The sequence below is a fragment of the Sus scrofa genome, chromosome 8, assembly GCF_054392235.1.
Source record: "Sus scrofa isolate SSC_HxYL_T2T_F1_AM1 chromosome 8, Sscrofa_HxYL_maternal_Yorkshire_Landrace_v2.0, whole genome shotgun sequence".
NCBI classification, from domain to species: domain Eukaryota; kingdom Metazoa; phylum Chordata; class Mammalia; order Artiodactyla; family Suidae; genus Sus; species Sus scrofa.
The window spans coordinates 37,921,331-37,942,449 of NC_139390.1; the positions used below are offsets into that span (position 1 = coordinate 37,921,331).

At 39.3% G+C, this 21,119-nt stretch overlaps 1 protein-coding gene across 2 annotated transcripts in view; it reads right to left on the reverse strand.

Annotated features, from left to right (window-relative positions):
* Positions 1 to 21,119, reverse strand: part of TXK (TXK tyrosine kinase) — a 67,987-nt gene that overhangs the window by 19,407 nt on the left and 27,461 nt on the right. For both annotated transcript variants that reach the window (XM_084972023.1, XM_013978653.3), the window contains 5 exons: positions 19,492 to 19,557; positions 16,061 to 16,115; positions 8,088 to 8,167; positions 7,017 to 7,144; positions 1,262 to 1,336 (listed from right to left, as the gene is read on the reverse strand). In XM_084972023.1, coding sequence (XP_084828149.1) covers positions 1,262 to 1,336; positions 7,017 to 7,144; positions 8,088 to 8,167; positions 16,061 to 16,115; positions 19,492 to 19,557 — 404 coding nt within the window. The remainder of the gene's footprint in view (positions 1 to 1,261; positions 1,337 to 7,016; positions 7,145 to 8,087; positions 8,168 to 16,060; positions 16,116 to 19,491; positions 19,558 to 21,119) is intronic.

Here is a 21,119-nt window from a genome sequence, read left to right on the forward strand (position 1 = left end):
ATATGTCCCACATTGTCAGGGCACAAGTGTATATTAAATGTTGGCAAAAGACACACAAGAATGTTTATAATGCTATTATTTCAAAGAGCCAAAAACTGGTTACAACCCAAAAGGGCTTCTGAAAAAGTTTGGGCAAATCAACTGCAGGAGATCCATGCACTGCAACCTCAGACAAAACAACCACACCCAACACCATGGGAGAATTCACATGTGGAAGCATAAGAGAAAGAAACCAGACACAGATACAGTGTCTGATTGCATTTATAGAAAGCAGTCAAGGAGTTCCCATTGTGGCTCAGCTGTAATGAACCTGACTAGTATCCATGAGGATGCAGGTTCGATCCCTGGCCTTGCTCAGTGGGTTGAGGATCTGGCATTGCTGTGGCACAAGCCTGCAGCTCTGGCTCCGATTCGACCCTTAGCCTAGGAATTTCCATATGCCTCAGGTGTGGCCCTAAAAAGGGGGAAAAAGAAAAAAAAGGAGTCTAAACCAGGCAAAATTAATTGGGCTCTAGATATGAATATTAAAAAACTGAAAATGTATTTTTTTAACTTAAGAGGACCATGTTTAACTTAGATAAGATGCTAATGGTAGAATATTTTAATATATAGTAATGATGGGGCACCTATAACACCCTGCAATCACCTTTCCATCCCAATTCACAGAGGTAACCCTGGGTCCTGATTATCTGCTACACAATCATTTTGTTATTTTTTTTTTCATTATGTTTAAAATCCCCCCAATGAGAGAAATATAAGGAAATAAAGTGTCGCCAAGTTAGAAAATACAATTCTCTGGCTCTTACTTATCCTCAGAGATTGGCTCTTACTTATTCTACCACATTCACTAGAAAATAGTTCAAATCACACTTTGTCCAAGTTCTATTCAAAAAAGGTAAAGAGGGCACTTTTAGTAGCTCATTTTAGCAAGTTCTCTTGGGGAGCAGTCATTTCCCAGCCACCCTCATAACCAGAGGACGACAATCCAAATATGCACATAAAAAGAATTGTAATTTATCAGAAGGGTTCCTAACACTTTACAACAAAATTTGAAGAAAAAGTGAAACATGGTCCCCCAAAGTTTAAACGCCCTTCTGAGATGCTTGTATTTAAACATCTCAGAAGAGAGATTCAAACTTGGAGCAGAAATGTAGCTAGACAGATATCTCAAAAGAATCTGAGACGATAAGAACACAGAGGGGAAAAGAGGTAGATTCTTTACTGGATTTCATTTTCACTTGAGCACATGTGCATACTTTACCATAGCTAAAACCAGCCGTGGCTGGTAAACAGCTGCCCATCAGCCCAACTGGGTAACGGAGACGAGACATGAGCCCTAGGGAGAAAGAGAAGTCAGCATTTCCAGCCTAGTTACTAACACAACAACAACACAAATATACTAGAAAATAGTGCCATTCCTTAAATAGTTTAGCCAAAAAAGCATCCTACAGTGAGTCTCTTTGCTTATTTTCCCCATTAGAAACACACTTTTCATAAAGTAATATATATGCTCTTTGAACACAAAGAATCCAAGAAAACATAAAATGAAATTAAAGTCTCTTAACAAAATCTGAGCACCAAAGATACATTGTTATCATTCTGGTGAACATCTTTGCAAATATTTTCATATGTGTATTTGAAAGTATATACACATTTCACATGTTTCACAGAAATTTAAATGTTTTGCTATAAGCTTTTTTTTTTTTAACCTTGATTGGTTTTATTGGAAAATCCTTCTGAGGAGAGTAGCCAAATGGTGGAGGAGGAAGACTCTGAGCTCAACTCCTCTCAGGGGCACCCTCAAATTCCAACCATGCACAGACCAAATAATGATGAGAAAGACCAGAAGGCCAGCAGAAAAGATCTACAACGAAATATATAAGGAAAGAACCACAGCCACAATGAGAGGGGTAGAAGAAGCAGAGAAGCGATATAATCACAACGAATAACACTGAGCAAGCAACCCACAAACAGAAGATGATTACAATTGCAGAGATTCTACATAAGAAGTAAGGGCTCTGAGCCCCACATCAGGCTTCCCAGCCCAGGGCCCAACAGCAGGAAGATGAACCCCAAGAATGTTGGGCTTTTTTGAAAAATTAGAGTATAGTTGATTTACAGTGTTGTGTCAATTTCTGCTGTGCAACATAGTGACCCAGCCATACAATATATACATTCTTTTTCTCATAACAAATGCTGGAAAGGGTGTGGAGAAAAGGAAACCCTCCTGCACTGTTGGTGGGAATGCAAATTGGTACAACCACTATGGAAAACAGTATGGAGGTACCTCGGAAAACTAAATATAGAATTACCATATGATCCAGCAATCCCACCCTTGGGCATATATCTGGACAAAACTTTCCTTGAAAAAGACACATGTACCTGCATGTTCATTGCAGCACTACTCACAATAGCCAAGGCATGGAAACAACCTAAATGTCCATCGACAGATGAATGGATTAAGAAGATGTGGTATATGTACACAATGGAATACCACCCATCTATAAAAAGGAACAAAATAATGCCATTTGCAGCAACATGGATGGAACTAGAGAAGTTCATACTAAGTGAAGTAAGTCAGAAAGAGAAAGACAAATACCATATGATATCACTTATATGTGGAATCTAATATATGGCACAAATGAACCTTTCCACAGAAAAGAAATGCATGGCTTGGAGAACAGACTTGTGGTTGCCAAGGGGGAGGGGAGGGAGTGGGAGGACTGGGAGTTTGGGGTTAATAGATGCAGACCATTGCCTTTGGAATGGATAAGCAATGAGATCCTGCTGTATAGCACTGGGAACCATATCTAGTCACTTATGATGGAGCAGGATAATATGAGAAAAAAAAATGTATACATGTTTGTGTGACTGGGTCACCTTTCTATGTACTAGAAAATTGACAGAACACGGTAAACCAGCGATAATGGCAAAAATAAAAATCACTATTAAAAAAATAAAAAATAAAATACACTCTTTTTCTCATACTATCTTCCATCATGCTTTAACATCAGAAAGCATCACCATAGGGTCAACATGGGGTCATTGGTAAAACTAAGATGATGGAGGCTGAAGCCAGGTTGCAGATGTTTAAAAAGCAATGGAAGGTGAGCAAGTGGAGAAAGTAGACGTGGACATGTTTTCCCCAAAGTGTGATTTAAATGAGCAATGTCTAAAGGAAGAGAGGGCCAAGGGAGGGCTTTGGTTTTTCATCTTTTGAATAAGAGAAACTTAAGTATGTTTATAGGCTAAAAGGAGAAGGTCAGAGGAAGTAGAATAAACACAGGAAAGAAAGGAAGAGAGGATGGTGGGTGGTCCCAAGAGAAGTGGAGTGGTGGGAACAAGACCATAGGCATCACCGCTACCAGAGGGAGGAAGGGGGGGTGAGAGCACCCATGAGATGGAGATAGCGCATGTCTGGTGACTTCAATTTATTTTAAAATTACATTAAATTTAAGTTAACTTTTTTTTTTTTTTTTGGCCACCCCTGGAGTCTGCAGAAGTTCTCAGGCCAAGGATCAAACCCAAGCTATGGCAGTAACCTGAGCCACAGCAGAGACAATGCTGAGTCCTTAGGGCTTAGCCGCTAAGCCACCAGGGAACTCCTGATTTAACTTTTAATTGAAGTATACTTGAGGTACAATATTATGTAAGTTACAGGTGTACAGGGAGAGACTGGGAGACTGGGCTTAGGAGATGCAAGCTGCTACATTTAGAATGGATAAGTAATGAGGTCCTACTGTACAGCCCAGGGAACTATATCCAATCTCTAGGGACAGAACATAATGGAAGATAATATAGAAAAAGAATGTGACTGGGTTACATTGTTACATTGTAAATCAACTGTTCTTTAAAAAAAAGCTGCAGGTGTACAATAGAGTGTTTCACAATTTTTTAAGGTTATAGTCCATTTATAGTTATTATAAAATATGGTTATATTTTACAATATATCTTTGTAGCTAATTTTAAACATAATAGTTTGTACCTCTTAGCCTTTGATTTTTCGAATAAAGAAGACAGATAGGCAATTTGCTGATGGGCAGTAGATAATTCTGGAAAGAAGGTCTTGAGGAGAATCATAGAAGTTTGAACAGAAAACAGGAAAGGATGCTTACCAGTGACTCTGAAGACCTACTTGGGGTTAGTTCCCTCATGGAGTTGGGACTTTATAACACATGATCGAAATAAATAAAGAACATAACTTCTTATGACCCTAACACTTTCTTCTAACTTCAAAGTTTTTGTTTACCAAAGATTTTTATTCTGTAATTATCTCTAATAGGAAAAAAAAAAAAGTCTGTCACTCCTGTTGCATTGTCCTTCCTTCTGCTAAGGAGATGGATTGTCATGAGCTAAACTAACCAGAAGTCAAAAAGTAGACAGATAGAGGAATTCCTGTGGTGGGTGGCTTAGTGGTAATGAACCTGACTGGTATCCATGAGGACATATGTTCAACCCCTGGCCCCCCTCAGTGGGTTACAAATCTGGCGTTGCCACGAGCTGTGGTGTAGTTTGTAGTTGTGGCTCAGACCCCACGTTGCTGTGGCTGTGGTGTAGGCTGGCAGCTACAGCTCTAATTTGACTCCTGGCCTGGGAACCTCCACATGCCACGGGTACAGTCCTAAAAACAAAACAAAACAAAAAAAAAAAAAGGTAGACCGATAGGTATCAGCTTCAATTCATAGCCTCTTCTACACTGGACCTTTCCATGATATAATTTGTCTCTTTCTGGAGGAAATGGCAGTCATTAAACACAGATGCTGGAGCTGGTGGGTTCCATGGCTCCAGGGGTTTCAAAGATTTCTGTGAGTTAAATCTCGCTGCAAATGCTTATGAATGGTGTGACCCTGAGCACAACTCATGCCCCAGGTTCGTCATCTGTAGGATGGAGAAATCAACCTCATCTACCCCATAGGACCTCTCTGAGGATTAAATAAATGAGTATCCATAAAAGCACTAAGAATAGGGTCTTGCCCAAAGTCAGCCTTCGATAAATATCAGCTATTTGTGGGTCTTGTGCTGTTCCTCTTAGCGTCTTTGTTTCTCTTTTTCTTACTTCTTTTCTGTCTTCTTTCTTCCCTGATGAACAGCAACCATCGTTATAAGTTTTCAACCCCCGTTTTTCATTTTTTCACTGTTTGGTCCAGCTTTAATTTTAAAAGTCATCTGTGTGATAGTTTACACATTCTGCGAATAATTTATACACACTGTTATTTTTAAAAACCCTAGGGTGATCTAAAAACAGGAAGTATGTTTTCCTCATCCCCATTCTCATTCCGCAGAGATAAACATTATCGGTTTGCAGTCTGTTATAATCTTTTCATTTTTTCTTTTTGTGGGCCATACCCAAAGCATATGGAGATTCCCTGGCTAGGGGTCAAATTGGAGCTTCAGCTGCTGGCCTATGCAGCAGCTTGTGAAAGAGCCAGGTCCTTAGCCCATTGAGAGAGTCCAGGGATGGAACCTACATCCTCACAGGGACATCATGTTCTTATCTTGTTGAGCTACAACAGTAATCCTATAATATAATTTTTTTTTTTTTTTGGCTGTGCCCATGGCATGCAGAAGTTCCCAGGCCAGGGATCAAACCCATGCCACAGCAGTGACAATGCCAGATTCTTAACCTGCTGAACCACCAGGGACCTCCTACTCTGTTATAATTTTTTTGGCCATGCCCATAGCATGCAGAAGTTCTGGGGCCAGGTAGAATCTTAAAGTTAGTTTTAAAATTATTATCTAAACTTTAATAAAATTTTCCTATGCACACATGCATGTGTGAACGTGACTACTCATTTTACAAAAGTGGGACTATAAAGATACTGTTTTGCACCTTTTTAAAAAACTGAAAAATTTATCACTAACATCTTTTCATGTCAGCACATCCTGATCTGCCAGAGTATTTTGTTGAACCTCACCACCATAACCACTCCATTTCTTAAATTTTTTCTTTGAAAGAAAAGGCAAGAAGACTGTGAAGAAGAAAACTCAGACCTGGTCTCCTAACTCTGAGGGTTTCTATCTCTAACCATAAATACATCCTCACTCTCCCCAGTCAGACACATTGCCACTTCCTCTCTAACCAGACACCCAGGAGCCATCAGGAATGTCCATGTGGACCCATCCCATAAATGGATAAAGATTTTCCCTGGATTTATTCCTGATATTTAGAACCAATGTCATGGAAAAGTGGCCACTTTCCAAAAGGGGTTTTTGGTTTGTTTATTTTTTGGTTTTTTGGTTAACACAACTCTTCATGAGAAAAATCTGAAAAAGTACTGTCTAGAAGTCAAAACAATACGAAAGTTACAGTGGGTTCCAAATGCTATAATGCTGAGCTAGAGAGAGTACCCCATGGGCTCAGAGAAGTCCAGTACAGGTTGGATGAGGGCTGAAAGGCCAGAGCTGTGATTGCAATTGTGGGGAACCTTCTGGAATCCTATTTCATTCCATAGATGATAGGCTAGTGAAAATAGCCATTATTGAAAACCACAGCTGGGGAAGGGGATTAAATATGTGTCTTGTGTATTCAAGTCAAATTGAAACTGTGAAAGGCTGTGTCCTGTGGAACTTTTTCTGTTCTCCAAACAAGAAAGAACAGAGAGTGAGAGATTGAAGGGTGATCTTTTACGGTCGGTTATTGTCTAAAGTAGAGAGCACATGTGTAGGGGCAAAGAGAAGGAAGCATGGTTCTTTAGGACCATCTGAAATTTTATTACATTTTACTCCATGAAAATTTCAAGAACGAGTGCATAATGATTAAATGGGCTTTTGCTTCTTTGTCATCTCCCACTTTTCTAACTTGGCAGAAATGTAAAAAGTCCACCTCCCCCACCCCCGACTAGAAAAACATAAAAAGCTCAATGTGGAGGAGAATTGTTCAGAAGACAGGCTATATTTCAAGCTCTTAAACATGTCTACAGGGATACTTGTTCCTGTTAACTGTCTGACTGACCAAAAATGCACTGCCGGCCTGAGGCCTGACTCCCAGCAATCCTAGCCTGAACTTTCCAACTTACCGGCTGCATTGTGCTGGTGATACCAGATCAGCTCAGGGATTGATTGAAAGAGGTGCCTTTCAGCCACGTACCACTGTCCTGAGTCATTCCTTTTAATCTGATAATGTTTGATGGTAGCCTCCATATTTCTACAATCAATAAAATGTGACTTCGTAAACATGCAAAAGATCATTCTGCAACCAAGTCAGTCCTTTAAGCAACAAGACTCCACCTCTGAGACTTGTATCCTCTCAGCACTTCACCCGGAAGAGCAGATAGGATTAAACCGAACCAGTGCCTCACTATTCCAGGGATGTTCCTCAGCTGTGGCCTTGGGGTCTTAGATTCAAACATAACTTCAGCCAAGGTTGTCTAGGTGACAGGTCTAGGGTCCAAAGAAGTAGAGCTTGTAATGGATACTTATGAGTATTTATTGAATCAATTATCAGTTCAATGAATGAACAGATGCACTGTGAGAGATGTGAGGAGGTGTGGGACAAAGAAGTGGGGAAACCAGTCTAGGGTGTATCGATGAGCAGGTCTGCTATGGGCAACTGGGGCTTAATCCACTTGGAAATGGATGAGAGACAGTGGGAAACACCTCAGAGTGGTCCCACTAAAGTGCAAAGGAGCTGAAGGGCTTCTCCTCTACTCCTTGTGGGTGGAGGGTCACTCCTAGGATGCTAATGACCAGGCATTTCCGGTCCACCCCTGGGGACCACAAGAACCCACAGCTAGCGAACATCCTCAGGCAGAAAGAAACAGAAAGCTTTCTGAGTACAAGAGAGCTCTCGGCAGATAAACCCTGGGGTAAACCAAGAGTTACAAGGAAAGCACAGCAGTGTCTGCCACAACTAACGAAATCTCCTCACCTGATGGGTGAGACAAGGAGACAAGAGTGTCTCAGTAACTTATCCAATGTCGCACAAGAGATTGTTAGGGACACCACTTTACCAATGAGCTACCCAGCTTCCAAGCCAGTAATTTTCTATGTTTGGCTCTCCCTTATATTCTCTGTGTGATGTGGTTTCCATAACAATGGCTCTTCCAAGGGTTGTTATTTCTAAAGTGACCAAAATCACAGTTGCTTACCTCTTAGCTTTTATAAACACAGAAATGGTGTAGGATCCCAAATGTCTTGAATCTCTGACAATAAATGCACCTTCTTTAGACTGCAAAACAATTCATTCATTGAACAAGTTTATTCCTTATTAGGAAGAAAGACAAACCTACATCTCAATAACAAAAGCCAAAGCTCTTCAGGTTTATGACAAAAGGATGATACTGTTTTACAAATGCAACATTATCTCTTAAAACCTTATAGGTTTAGGTGTCATACCTATAAAACAAAATATAATTGGGATAAGAATTTGTAATATGTGACTATGTAAAAACTTTGCTCCTGATTTTCCTAAGAAGAATTCTGCCATCAACAATGTGGTGCCCATTTTGTTGTTATTTTTGTTATACTGATAAAGCTAATAGAGACAAATAGCTGATAAATTAAGAACCCTGACAGGATTGTACTTTAGAGGAAAAGAAACATCATGGAAAGTAGGGGTGTGGGAAGCAGGGAGAAATATATCTGGAAAGATGAGAAGTGGGGAAAGAGACCAGGGTTCAGGATATGGATGGAATGAGAACAAACTTGGGGGAGTCTGGTGAGAAGAGTGAGGAGAGCCGTTTTGCTTGCTCAATGTGTAGAGGAGAGGCCGAAAGAGAAATGGCAAGAGGAAGGGAGGAATATTCTAATAAAGTTGATCTTAAGTTATAAGTTGTGTCCCCACTGACAGTCTTTGAGAAACTCCAATAATGTTGTGAATTGCTTTCAAATAAACTTGAAGGTTGGACTGTTTGTTTGACACTATCAAGTTTCACCTGTATTACATGTGCTTATATCCATGAAGAGGAAAATATCTGAGAATCTTGTCAAACCCATGAAGTGTTGGTAGGTTGCTTAAGGACAGCATGACCCAAAGACCGTGATGGGATCCTCAAGATGAACACAAAATATCTTCTTTTTCTCCTTCCAGATGCTTACCAAGAGATCAGTCTCATTTTTTGGTCAAACTTTTAACCAATGGAACAGAATGGAGAGCCCCAAAATAAACCCACATTTAAACAGTCAAATCATCTGCAACAAGAATATACAATGGGGGAGTTCCTTGTGGGGCAGTGGGTTAAAGATTGAACGTTGTCACTGCGCAGCTCAAGGTGTTGCTATGGCACACATTCAAGCCCTGGCCTGGGAACATCCATGTGCCATGGGTGTAGTCCAAAAAAAAAAAAAAAAGAAAAGAAAAAGATAGCCTCTTCAATAAATGGTGGTGGGAAAGCTGGACAGCTACATGCAAAAGAATCAAGCTGGACTACTTTCTCATACCACATGCAAAAATAAACCCAAAATAGATTAAAAACTTTAATGTAACGAAACCCTAAAACTCCTAGAAGAAAACTTGGGTGGTAAGCTCTTTGACATTAGTCTTAGCAATATTCTTTTGGATCTGCCTTCTCAGGCAAGGGAAACAAAAGCAAAAATAAACAAATAGGACTACCCTAAACTAAAAAGCTCCTGCACAGTGAAGGAAACCATCAACAAAATGAAAAGGGGAGTTCCCATCGTGGCTCAGTGGTTAACAAATCTGACTAGGAACCATGAGGTTGAAGGTTCGATCCCTGGCCCCGCCCAGTGGGTTAAGGATCCGACGTTGCCATGAGCTGTGGTGTAGGTCGCAGACTTGGATCAGATCATGTGTGGCTGTGGCTACAGCTCCTATTCAACCCCTAGCCTGGGAACCTCCATATGCTGCAGGAATGGCCCTCAAAAGACAAAAAAAAAGAAAGAAAGAAAAGGCAGCCTACTGAATGACGTGTATATTTACAAAAGATATATCTAATGAGGGGTTAATACCCAAAATATACAAAGAACTCATCCAACTCAACATCAAAAAACCCCAAATGATTCTATTAAAAAATAGGCAGAGAACCTGAAGTTAAACCGATGCCCAAAAGATACTTGAGGAGTTCCCACTGTGGTGCAGTGGAAACAAATCCAACTAGGAACCATGAAGTCACAGGTTCGATCCCTGGCCTCACTCAGTGGGTTAAGGATCCAGCATTGCCCTGAGCTGTGGTGTAGGTCACAGACACAGCTTAGATCCTGTTGTTGCTGTGGCTGTGGTGTAGGCCAGCAGCTACAGCTCTGATTAGACCCCTAGCCTGGGAACCTCCATATGCTGCATATGTGGCCCTAAAAAGCTAAATAAATAAATAAATAAATAAAAATGTTTAAAAAGATACCTGAAAAGGTGCTCACTATCACTAATTAGGGAAATGCAAATCAGAACCACCGTAACATACTGCCTTATATCTGTCAGAAGGGCCACCACCAAAAAGACAAGAGATAACAAGTGTTGGCAAGGATGTGGAGAAGAGGGAACACTTGCGTACTGTTGGTGGGATTATAAACTGGTGCAGCCACATGGAAAACAGTATGGAGAGTCTTCAAGAGATTTAAATAGAACTACAATATGATGTAGCAATTCCACTCCTAGGTATTTACCCAAAGAAAACAAAAATGGTTTGAAAGTCACAAGGATCTAGAAAAAATTAAAGCATGTTCTTGACTCTATACAATACATTCGAAAACTTGAGTAAAATGGATAATGAGCTAGCAAAACATGAAATTTATCAAAATTGATTCCACGAGAGCTAGAAACCTTAATCTACCTATTGAACTGAAAATTTGATAAAGTTTTAAAAGGGCTATAACATTAAAAAGCACTACAGTTACACACTGTGATGTTATTAAATCTTAAAGAAATGATAGATCAATTAAGTAATTCCAGAGCATGTGAAAAGAAGAAAAATTTCTAAATTATACCAAGTGAGCCTAACATCAACACTAACAACACGGCAAAGATTGTGCACAAAAGGGAAAATGACTAACCAGTCTTTTCTCATATCAATACAAAAATCCTTACTAAATATTAGCCGAATCCAGTAGCACAGTGAGAGAATAATATACCGTGACCAAGAGGGATTACACACAGGAATGCAAAAGGAATTTAACACTGGGGATTTTATTACTCTGATTCAGCACATTAATAGATCCGAGGAGAAAACGTCTACAAACATCTCCATAGATCCTGAAAGAGCATTTGACAAATTTCAACCTCTAGGATCAGTTTTTCTCAAATTCTTTATAAGATGGGACTATATGTGTACTTCCTTAACACAATAATCGTTATGTACTTGAGTTCCAAGTCCAGCATCAAGCTTTATATAGAAACTATTCCAATTAAAATCAGGAAGAAAGACATACCCACTGTCAGCAATGGTATTTAACACCACTCTGAGATACTAGGCAATGCATTTAAATGAGAGGCAGGAATGAGGAACACTGAATTCAAAGTGTAAAAGAGGGTTGACATAATCACTGTTTGCTGTAGAGAAGATTATGTACCCAAAACCCAAGAGAATCTGTCGAAAAACTATTACAAACAAGTACTTGGATTTACCCATGTCATCAGTTACAAAATTAATTCACAGAAGTCAAGAGCTTTCGAAAGTAAAAATAATAAGGTATAACTATTCATAATAGCAACAAAGAGGTATTTTATCAAATACCTTAACCTTAAAAATACACGTGCAAGAGCTAAATGAAGAAAGGCTTGAAATGCTCCTGCAACTTTGCTTTTTCTTAGGTCTTCAGTCCATCTAAGATTTACTTTTGCTTGAGGCAGGAATCTAATTTTAATTTTGTTCTATATAAGTAATTATTATATGGATCATGGAAAAAATTGGTCCTTAAACTCCACTAGTTTGTAATGCATTGTTCATTTGTAATGAGCAACCTTCTCTAAAATGATCTGTAGGAATTCCCATTGTGGCTCAGCAGGTTAAGACCCTGACTAGTATCTATGAGGATGCAGGTTCGATCCCTGGCCTTGCTCAGTGGGTTAAGGATCGAATGCTGTCACTGCACAGCTCAAGTTGTTGCTGTGGCACACATTCAAGCCCTGGCCTGGGAACTTCCATGTGCCATGGGTGTAGCAAAAAAAGAAAAAGAAAAAGAGACAGCCTCTTCAATAAATGGTGGTGGGAAAGCTGGACAGCTACATGCAAAAGAATCAAGCCGACTACTTTCTCATACATACCACATACAAAAATAAACCCAAAATAGATTAAAACCTTTAATGTAAGACCTGAAACCCTAAAACTCCTAGAAGAAAACATAGGTGGTAAGCTCTTTGGCATTGGTCTTAGCAATATTCTTTTGGATCTGTCTCCTCAGGCAAGGGAAGCAAAAGCAAAAATAAATAAATAGAACTACATTAAGAACCTGACTAGTATCTATGAGGATGTAGGTTCAATCCCTGGCCTCACACAGTGGGTTAAGGATCTGGCGTTGCCGTGAGCTGTGGTGTAGGTCAGATGCGGCTTGTATCCCATGTTGTTGTGGCTGTGATGTAGGCCAGCAGCTGTAGCTCCAATTCAACCCCTAGCTTGGGAACTTCCATATGCCACAGGTGTGGTCAAAAAAAAAAAAAAAAAAAAAAAAAACTGTAAATTTAATGCAACCAACAGGAAGTTTTTTTAAAAACAAGGCAAAGTAATTCTGAAGTTCATATGGACAAAATATATACCTCCAGAATGTTTCTGAGAAAGAAGGGAGGCTGCCATAAAAGACAAAGCTCTAGCATTTAAAAGGTACAATAGCAGAACATGAATAGGCAGGCTGATCAATGAAAGCAAGTAGTAGGTCCAGATACTGTTTTTTATGTTTATGTTGAAAGTGACACCTGAAATTGATGCAGAAGAGGTCACTTGGTAAAGAAAAAAAATTAACTTGGATCCAAACCTCACTCAAATAACAGGTAAACTTATAAATGGAACAAACATGTATAAGTAAAAAAAACCCACTGAAGTAATAAAAAAAATGGGGGAAAAAATTTTATAATCTTGGAGTGGATGGGCAATTCTAATTGGACCCAAAATCTAAAGTCTTACAAAACTTTTGTCTTAAAAATTCAGGAGTTCCCGGCATGGCACAGTGGAAACAAATCTGACTAGGAACCATGAAGTTGTGGGTTTGATCCCTGGCCTCTCTCAGTGGGTTAAGGATCCGGCATTGCAGTGAGTTGTGGTGTAGGTTGAAGATGAGGCTCAGATCCCAAGTTGCTGTGGCTGTGGCGTAGACCAGTGGCTATAGCTCCAATTAGATCCCTAGGCTGGGAACCTCCACATGCTGCGGAAGCGGCCCTAGAAAAGGCAAAAAAAAAAAAAAAAAATTTGCCTTAAAAATTCAAATATGTAAAATTCAAATATTATCCATGTTAAAAAAAATTAAGAGGATTCCAGAATTGGGAAAAGTATTGCCACATATCATGAAGAGCTAATTTCCTTAATATAGCTATATACAGGTCCTACAAATTGTGAGAAAAGCATGAAAAAACAGCAGAAATTATCACAACATTGTAAATCAATTATACTTCAATAAAACTTTAAAAAATGAAAAAGAAAACCATAGAAAATTTTACAAAGGTTATGAACAGCTACAGAAAAGGAAATAGAAATGTATAGACTTTGCGTGTGTGTCTTTTTAGGGCCACACCTGCAGCATATGGAAGTCCCCAGGCTTGGGGTCAAATTGGAGCTGTAGCTGCTGACCTACACCACAGCCACAGCAACACCAGATTTAAGTCACATCTGTGACCTAACCACAGCTCACGGCAATACCAGATCCTCAACCCACTGAGTGAGGCCAGGGATCGAACCTATATCCTCATGGATACTAGTCGAGTCATTTCTACTGCACCATAATGGGATCTCCCACCTAGACTTTTTAAATTGACTTTAATATAGAAAAAGTTGCTTAACAGTCCCAGAATAAGAGATAAATCCACACTGAGATGAGATGTCAGGGAGCAAAGTTCTAAATGTTTCATTAAAACACTTGCTGAGGGAGTTCCCGTCATGGCGCAGTGGTTAAGGAATCTGACTAGGAACCATGAGGTTGCAGGTTTGGTCCCTGCCCTTGCTCAGTGGGTTAACGATCCGGCGTTGCCTTGAGCTGTGGTGTAGGTTGCAGATGTAGCTCGGATCCTGCATTGCTGTGGCTCTGGTGTAGGCCGGTGGCTACAGCTCTGATTAGATCCCTAGCCTGGGAACCTCCGTATGCTGTGGAAGCGGCCCTAGAAAAGGCAAAAAGACAAAAAAAAAAAAACCCCAAAAAACAAAAAACCTTGCTGAAAATGTTATAGGAAAATAAGCACTCTTTTACATGTCTAGTGGGTATATAAATTGATACAATTCTTATAGAGGGCATTTTAATATCTATCAAAATTAGAAATGTGTATTCCCTTTGACCCAGAATTTCCACTTTTGCGGACTTACCCTACAAATATTGTCACATTAAATAAGATGTATGTGTGGGATACCTATGGCAGCACTGTTTTAATAGCAAAGGAGAATATACTACTTAAATTTCTACAATGAAGGATTGGTTAAATAAATTGTGATACACCCACACTAAAAATTACTATGCCGGTAACAAATGACAACATTTTCTGTATAATGATGTGGAAAGATTCCTAATAGATACTATTAAGCAGAAAAAGAAATATACCGAGAGGTACAATCATTGTTACACTTTGTATAAAAATAACACAATATATGGTACTTGTTTGTGTACATATTAAACATCTCTGAAAGGACACAAAATAAACTAATAACAGTTTGCTTATGGAGAGAATGGATGGGTTGGGGCAAGGATGAAAGGAACTTGAAAAACCTTTTGATTTTTGATCTGTTTGACCCATTAACTATTGAAATATGAAATAAAATAAGATACTTTGATAAATCATCAATGCAATAAATTCAAAAAAATAAAATAGGCAATTCTCTAGGTAAGTATAAATTATCTCCAAAAAAAAAAAAAAAATCTCACAAAGAAACGGAAATTAAATCAGTAGTCCTGGCCTCACCTCCATCCCCACCACTGGCTGAGGCTGGGTCTGTGCCCCTCACACTCAGCCTGTCCCCCAGCTTTTAACAGGACCACTCCTGGGCCTTAAGCCATTACTGGCACCTAGCTTTTATTACAGAACTGATTCTTTCTCACCCATATTTCTAGATTTCCTCAACATCCGACATCAGGTCATAATGACACACGTACTTCTTACCTAGTTTCTAGTTCTGACTGTAAGCTCAACCAACAGTTGATATTTACCGTCAGCTGGAAACTTGAACTCTGTATAGCTGTGTTTTGTTTTGACCTAAGTGAGCAGTTTTGATCTGAGTTTGATATTTTGGCTATTCCACTCTTCCTTTTGTTCCCAAAGAATGAAAGTGCAGCCCTGTGTATTTTTCTGTATCTGTATCTTTAATGAGTCCAAGCCAACCTCAGAGGATAGGGTGTATGTTGGGTTGGCATTGTTGCAAAGGTGCAGGGGCAATTCAAATACAGACCCTTGGAGTCCCCCGTCGGGGTGCAGAGGAAACAAATCTGACTAGGAACTGTGAGGTTGCAGGTTGGATCCCTGGCCTTGCTCAGTGGGTTAAGGATCCAGCGTTGCCCTGAGCTGTGGTGTAGGTTGCAGACGAGGCTCGGATCTGGCGTTGCTGTGGCTGTGGTGTAGGCTGGCAGCTGTAGCTCTGATTTGACCCCTAGCCTGGGACCCTCCATATGCCATGGGTGTGGCCCTAAAAGGTCAAACGCCAAAAAAAAAAAAAAAAAAAAAAAAAAAAAAAACCAGAAGCACAGACTCTTCTGGGAGAATACACTTTGGAGTGAATGAAGGGGTTTTAGGACGTTAAAGTTGAAATCATTTCAAGAGAAAGACATTTCTGAAATTGTGGTGAAAATCAATGGAAAGTGATCTGATACAAACACATCTAGTTTGCCACTTACTAGAAAGTGTATAGTAAAGTTGTAATAATATTTCAGAACTAAAAAAAAAAAAGGAAGTAATACAACTTTTTAGTTGGGTAGCCTTTATACTGAACGTCTCTCAGAAATTTTGAAAATATTCACAAATTTATTCATGAATAAATTGACTTACCTCTTGTCTCAAAAGATGTTCTGCCTGATTTCTGGTAATATTTCTATGGTACCACCTGTAAAAGCAAGAAAAATAATTTTTAAATCTTATATTCCATTTCTTTCTAGAAAAAAACCACTTCCATTTCCTTCATTTTGAAGAACTTTCTCTAAAACTGATTTTAGAAAATGGAGTCATTTATAATTCAGATAAATAATAATGTACTATCATGTGTAAATTAATATGCTTTAACAGTTTTATTAACTGCAAACCAATATCTTGTTTATTCTATCCTATTTCAATTCAATTTTCTGACACATGCTTAGTATATAATTTTGAATGACTTCACCTCCTGAAAATTTTCATGACAGATATATGATTATAAGAAGCCTACATCTTCAGTAAACACTGTCCTGAGCTTTGGTTAAACAAACTAAAAAAAATCCATTTCTTTTCTCTCAGGAACATCTTATTTGCATGCTTTTATATGTGCTGTGTTACTTTTCCAAACTTAAAACTCACAGTAACTTACTTGATGCTCCTACATATGCTACATTGTGGTAAAGTTAGTAGTTTAGTTGAGTATATGAAACAACCAAATATAAATACTCTGCTCCACAGCCATATAGGCCTCATCTTTTTCCTCCTTCCCTCCTTGCTCACTAAGCTTTGGCCACATGGGGATTTTTTTGCTGGCTCAAATTCACCAAGCGCTTTTCTGCCTCCAGTCTTGCTGTTACCGCTGCAGGAAACAGAACATTCAATGACTTTAACATACCCAAACTCTAGAGTTCCTGCTGTGGTGCAGTAGGTTAAGAATCCAACTGCAGCAGCTTGGGTCCCTGCAGAGGTACAGGTTTGATCCCCAGCCCTGCATGGTGGGTTAAAGGATCCAGCATTGCTGCAGCTGTGACAAGGCCACAGCTTCAGCTTGAATTCCATCCCTGGCCCAGGAATTTCCATATGCCATGGTGCAGCCATTCAAAAAAGAAATGGAAAAAAAACCATAGCTCCACACAGGAATCATAATTAAATAACACTGCAATTTAAACATATGGTTTGGTAGAATACCTAATCGGTAAGCAAACATATGGGAAAGGGAGTGGAAACAGAAGAACAAAGGAGAAAGAAAGAAAAATGGAAACGCTTTCATTTCAAAACAAGATTTTAAAAAGGAGTTAACCTAATATTACCAGAAATACTATTTTTGTGGACAGCCAGAAGGAAGGGTGCAAATTTCACCATGCATTGAGTCAAGTGGGTGGGCCAGATGGTGGCTAAATGAAACTCATACTTGACTTTGAGGACGGAAGCTGTCTTATCATGTGGACTTCCCCTAACCATCCTCAGTCGAAAGCAGCCATTGAATTAAAATGGCCAGGTTTGAAAAAGACTAACGCCTTCAAATTGAAGGTGGGCTTTTAAAGAGATGAACCACAGAGGATAGGGGATGATGACAGTGGATTCAAGACAGAGTAATGTAACTATGGATCGCTGGTGGGAACAAGAGTAACTAGGATATTAAACTGTGACTGTCACTCGGTACTTCTTAATGAATATTCATATTGCAGGAAGGGATTTCAAGATGAGTCTGAGACCTCTTGTTATAGAAAGAAGAAATTCTTTCAGAATAAATGAGGCAGGCAGAGTTACAGGGAACCAGTCAAAATAACCTCCCCCCCACCATCATTTAGCCACACACACTGGCTAAATGGTGAAATCCGGGTGCTAAAAGGAGAACGATTATGGTTCACAGAAATACACTGAAGCTATGAAAAGCCAAGACTGCAAAATGATCCGGAACGAGGGGAAAGTTAACCTAAATTGAGTTTTTTTCTAAGTAAGTTTTTCACCTGCTCTCATGGTGGTATTCATTTTGTTGCTTTATACTTACTTATCATAGTAATAAATAAGTAAATATATTACTTCTGTTTAAATGGAAGTTAAAAAATCCATCCATGTGGAAATCATACTTAGAATGACTTTAAAGTAGTATCAAAAGACCCAGTTGGAAGTTCGTGATGCGTGAGATCCTTTAAAATAAAGCAGAATTCCATCTGCATTACAATAATATATCTGAGGCAGGAAAAGATAGGATGAAAGCAACTTTGAGGAGGTTGAGACATGATATTTCAGAATTTCATCTGTTTGAATCAGATAGTAAAAGTTAGAAAACCTTTTTGTTTTGTTTTTTGAAACAGGTTAAGACTGTGACTCTTTACAGAAACAACACTGATAATAAAACTGATACGGAATGATGTAACACAGGATTGGGGTAGGACTTTTACTAACATATTAAAAAAAAAAAATTCAAGTATGAGGGAGTTCCCATTATGGCTCAGTGGTAGTGAACTCCACTAGTCCAAGAGGACACAGGTTCAATCCATGATCTCGCTGCTCAATGTGCTAAGGATCCAGCGTTGCAGTGAGCTATGGTATAGGTCACAACACAGCTCAGATCCCTCATTGCTGTTGTTGCGACAGCTCCAATTAGACCCCTAGCCTGGGAACTCCCCTGTGCTGTGGGTGCAGCCCTGAAAAGACAAAAAAGAAAAAAAAGAAAAACAAAAAAGAGAAAAATCCAGTATGTCCAACCATGGTTAAGTACAACTATCTTATATAATATGTAAGCCTCGAATCTCATGTTCCAGTCTTGGATTTCTGATCAATAAGTCACAGAATTGTGGTCTTGAGTTTTAGACCTAGAAGCCCTATTCTATATAAGAAAGTAAAGCTGCTTCTCTTAGTAAGTGACTTCATTTTTTTTTCTTTTTTTTTGGGGCAACCTTGCAGTTGATTTTTATTTTCTTTTAAAAAAAATTTATTGGCATTCCTATCATGGCTCAGTGGTTAACGAATCTGACTAGGAATTATGAGGTTGCAGGTTCGAACCCTGGCCTTGCTCAGTGGGTTAAGGATCCGGCGTTGCCATGACCTCTGGTGTAGGTTGCAGATGTGGCTCAGATCCCGAGTTGCTGTGGCTGTGGTGTAGGCCGGAGGCTACAGCTCCAATTGGACCCCTAGCCTGGGAACCTCCATATGCCGTGGGTGCGGCCCTAGAAAAAGGACAAAAGACCAAAAAAAAAGTCAAAATATAGTAATGTGTCTATCTAGTAAGTCCAATTTACTACTCATAGAACAATTGTCATTTTAAAAATAATAACTTTCCATTTGGAACATGAAGTAAAACAAGTGCGAGATGAGTGTTTGGTTTCATGCTGTCACTTTTAAGAATTTTTTAAAGTGGCCATACAAAACAAAACAAAAATCATTTTAAGAAAAAGAAGTTTCTGAATCAACCATTATAAGGATCAAAGATTTCTTAAGCTAAAGCTGCCAAATGTGTTACTTTATTTTCCTTTTACAGACCAAAACAATATCTATACTTATAAGCTGCCCAAACATACCTGATTTTACAGATTACAATTGAACCTATTTCAGAGAACACTTACTCATATATTTCTAAATTGGTTGGTTTGTTTTCAGTCACATAGTTGCTTGGAATTAAGCCTTCATTCCTAAAACAAAAGACAAAGCAAAAGTCAAAATGCTTGGCAGATTTGTGAAATTCTTGTGGAAACAACCCTTTCAAAAACCTCAAGGATGTAGAGGAAAATCAAATTCATTTGGCTATTTAAATTGTTGAGGGAGCTCCCTGGTGGCCTAGTGGTTAAGGATCTGGCATTGTCACTGCTGTGGCTCAGGTACTATCCCTGCCCTGGGAAGGAACTTCTGTGTGACTTGGGCACAGCCAAAAAAAAGGTTGAAAGAAGAAAAAAGGTTTTTTTTTGTTTCAACATTCAATGAAAATCCCTGCATGATAAATATTGTTTCTGTCTTACTAATATAATTTAATATTTTTGGCCATGTCCACAGAATGTAGAAGTTCCTGGGCCAGAGACTGCACTCACAGCATAGCAGCAATCCAAGCCACAGCAGTGTCAACTCCGGTTCCCTAACCACTAGGCCACTAGGGAACTCTTTAAGATATTTATTGACATGAAAATCTTTGCAAAGAGTAAAGGGGGCAGTTACATGATCGCTGGGACATCATAGTGACTAGATTGAAAACACACAATTACAAAGATACTGACTTAATTCTTTTTATTTATTTATTTATTTATTTATTTTGCTATTTCTTGGGCCACTCCCCCGGCATATGGAGATTCCATATCCAGGCTAGGGGTTGAATTGGAGCTGCAGCCACTGGCCTATGCCAGAGCCACAGCAACGCTGGATCTCAGCCGCGTCTGCAACCTACACCACAGCTCATGGCAACACCAGATCGTTAACCCACTGAGCAAGGGCAGGGACCGAACCCGCAACCTCATGGTTCCTAGTCGGATTCGTTAACCACTGTGCCACGATGGGAACTCCTTAATTCTTTTTTTAAAAAAAATTGTATTATTTATTTTGCTTTTAGGGCCATACCTGTGACATACAGAAGTTCCCAGGCTAGGGGTCGAACTGGAGCTGCAGCTGCCAGCCTATACCACAGCCACAGCAATGTGGGATCCGAGCTGTGTCTGCAACCTATACCACAGCTCACAACAACGCTGGATCCTTAACCCACTGAGCGAGGCCAGGGATCAAACCCACATCTTTATGGACACTAGTTGGGTTCATTACCGCTGAGCCACGGAGGGAACGCCTGACTTAATTCTTTTTAATTGCTACAAAGTATTCCATGGAATATATATTCTAGTTTAGCCACATCCCTATTATAGCAATGCTGTACGTACTTAAACATGCCTTCCATATGCCGCAGGGGCAGCCCCCAAAAGCAAAAAATAAATAAATATATATAAAAAATACATTTTATATCACAATACAACAAACACACATGTATATAATATGTACACCTATATGTAAGTGTATACCTATATACAAAATACAAGTAAGAGTATTTCTAAGATAGATACTAAGCAGGAAAATTGCTGGGTCGCTGAATATGTGCATCCTTCAAGAGATACAGCAAATCGCTATTGAAGGGAAATATACCAATTTACATACTCATTGGCAGGGGAGGGGTATCTCTTCTCCTATACCTTCACCAATGAAATCTGAAATTTGAAATTAT